This window comes from Galeopterus variegatus, unplaced genomic scaffold (assembly GCF_000696425.1).
Source record: "Galeopterus variegatus unplaced genomic scaffold, G_variegatus-3.0.2 Scaffold3013, whole genome shotgun sequence".
Classification (NCBI taxonomy): Eukaryota; Metazoa; Chordata; class Mammalia; order Dermoptera; family Cynocephalidae; genus Galeopterus; species Galeopterus variegatus.
Genome location: NW_007729124.1, coordinates 153,542 through 155,802, shown reverse-complemented (window position 1 = coordinate 155,802; position 2,261 = coordinate 153,542). Strand labels below are relative to the sequence as shown.

The 2,261-nt window shown below is 57.6% G+C and overlaps 1 protein-coding gene across 1 annotated transcript in view; it reads right to left on the bottom strand.

Annotated features, from left to right (window-relative positions):
- ANKMY1 (ankyrin repeat and MYND domain containing 1) overlaps window positions 1–2,261 on the bottom strand; it is an 83,237-nt gene that overhangs the window by 42,555 nt on the left and 38,421 nt on the right. The window contains exon 12 of the mRNA XM_008583719.1: window positions 90–197. Coding sequence (XP_008581941.1) covers window positions 90–197 — 108 coding nt within the window. The remainder of the gene's footprint in view (window positions 1–89; window positions 198–2,261) is intronic.

Genomic DNA, 2,261 nt, shown 5'->3' with positions numbered 1-2,261 from the left:
GGGAGGGTGAAGGGGACAGCATCAAATCCCAGTGGGTGACCAGGGTGGGGGCAGTGGAGGCAGAGACTCTCGGCGCACAGCGTGCTCACCAGGTCGTTCCCGCTGGCGATGGACAGGGAGAGTGGGGAGTGGCCACGCCACAGCATGTTGGGGTTCGCTCTGTGGGAGAGAAGGAGCCGCACTATGTCCCGGGCACACTGGGCAGGAGAAAGGCAGAAGCAGGACAGGTTAGAACGGCTGCTCCACTCCTGAGCAGCACCTGACAGTCATCATTAACTTAAATGCCATAAAGTCCATTAGCCACTCAGCTGCCACTTCCTCGTACCAGCCCCTTGCCTGGCACAGGGAAAGGCTCTAAGTTTTTGGGATGCAGGGAAAGGCGGGTGGCGGATGGCCGTGTCCTCAAACTGAGGTGATTTCTAAACATTCATCACTTCCACATGGAAATCAGGAAGGACACTGATGCCTTACGTGATTTAACCTTGTTTTCAGAGGACAGGGGACAGTCAGGAGCGTGTGAGCACTGCAGCAGGGCCCGGATGGAGGGACACCTCCTTCCCCAGGGCTCAGTGACCAAACAGGACACCTGAGCATGAAAGAATCCTGCGCTGGGCACACAGGGGCACTTGCCCGCTCCACTCCCCACCCGCCTCCCCAGGGAAGCCCGCTCTTTCATTTTTGCTCAGAAACAGGCAACATTCTCGCTCCCAGGAGGAACCACCCATCCTGCAACCCACAGCTTCTCCCTGCTCTTCCTCCTCCTCTCCCAGAAGTGTCCGTGGACAGTTGCCCCCTGCAGCTGCTGTCTCCCCAGTGCAAGGACAGCTGCGGTCTCGCCCCCACCCTGAGCTTCCTGCTGAGACTGCTCCCGTCTGGGTGTGGCAGACCCTGTGGGCCAGCTGGGCCAGCCTCCATGCCCACTGCCCTTCCCCACAGCTTCACGGGCTGAGGTGCCAGCCCAGGTCTGCTGAGGAGCTCCTGGGAAAGCTTCCCCTCCTTCTTGCTGTCCCTGCTGGAATGCAGACGTGATGGCTGGACTGCTGCAGCCCTCGCCCTCAACACTGGGATTTCACCTGGTGATCTGTCCTTGGTCTGACAGCAGTGTCACATTAGTGTTTCCTAAGTTTGTTTCTCCATAACGTTTCTAAGTCTGTAATCAGTAAGGAGGACACAGCCTGTGAGTGGAAGGGCTGTGGTCAGAGCCCAGGACTTGGACTCACGGGCCAGGGGCCTCAGCCCACCTACCTCGCTGTCCCATTCCTAACATGGGTTCATGGCACCCCCAGGTGGTTCTGTTCAGAGTGGTGGACCAGGCCCCAAGGAGACCCCAGGGGACCTGTTCCTCCACCCCTGCCCTCCGAGGAGGCTTTGGCCAGACGGGGACGTTCTGAAGCAGGGAGGCCTGCTGGTGCCCCGCACCTCCCCCGCCCAGCATCGCCCTCATGCCCACTGTCATGCACATGGAAACTCCCTCCAAAAGTCCCCCACACTTGTGTGTCAGGACCATACATGTCATCACTCCGTGTGGTGGCAAACTGCCCTTGCCACAGGCCTGGGAGCAGGTCATTATTTTCATTTATAGGTGGGTAAACTGAGGTATGGCTTGCTCTATGCTCTGTGGCTAATCACCCTGGGCTGTACTGGCCACTACATGGCAAAGCTGAGACCTGGCTTCCCAGTTTTCTCCACACTCTCTGAGTGGTTCCACGTTGCTGAGAATGAACTCCCAAGGCAGGGGGAGGCAGCAGCTGTGGACACACCCCGGGCTCTGGAAGACAGGACCAGCCCTGGGGTCCAGAGCTGGAAACAGCGTGATGCTGTGGGGAGGGGGCCAGCAGCACAGGACAGTCACAGCCCAGGCCAGTGACTCCCAATGTGTCTGACCATGTCCTGTAGTAAAAAATTGATGTCACACTGTAACCCAGGCCCCATACCTGTGAGTATGTAGGCACACATGTGAGTGTCTATAAACAAGGTGATGGAGTTTGGATGTGTTGTCCCCTCCAAAACTCATGTGGAAATTTGATCTCCAATGTGGCAGTGCTGGAAACTGACTGAGTCATGGGGGCGGATCCCTCATGAACGGACTAATGCTCTCCCTGGGGGAGGTGGGAGTAATGAGTGAGTTCTCGCTCTACTAGTTCCCGTGAGAGCTGGTTGTTTATAGGACCCTGGCACCTTCTCTGTCTCTCTCTTGCTTCCTCTCGCCATGTGATCTGCTTGTACCCGCCGGCTCCCTGCCACTTTCCACCATGAGTAGA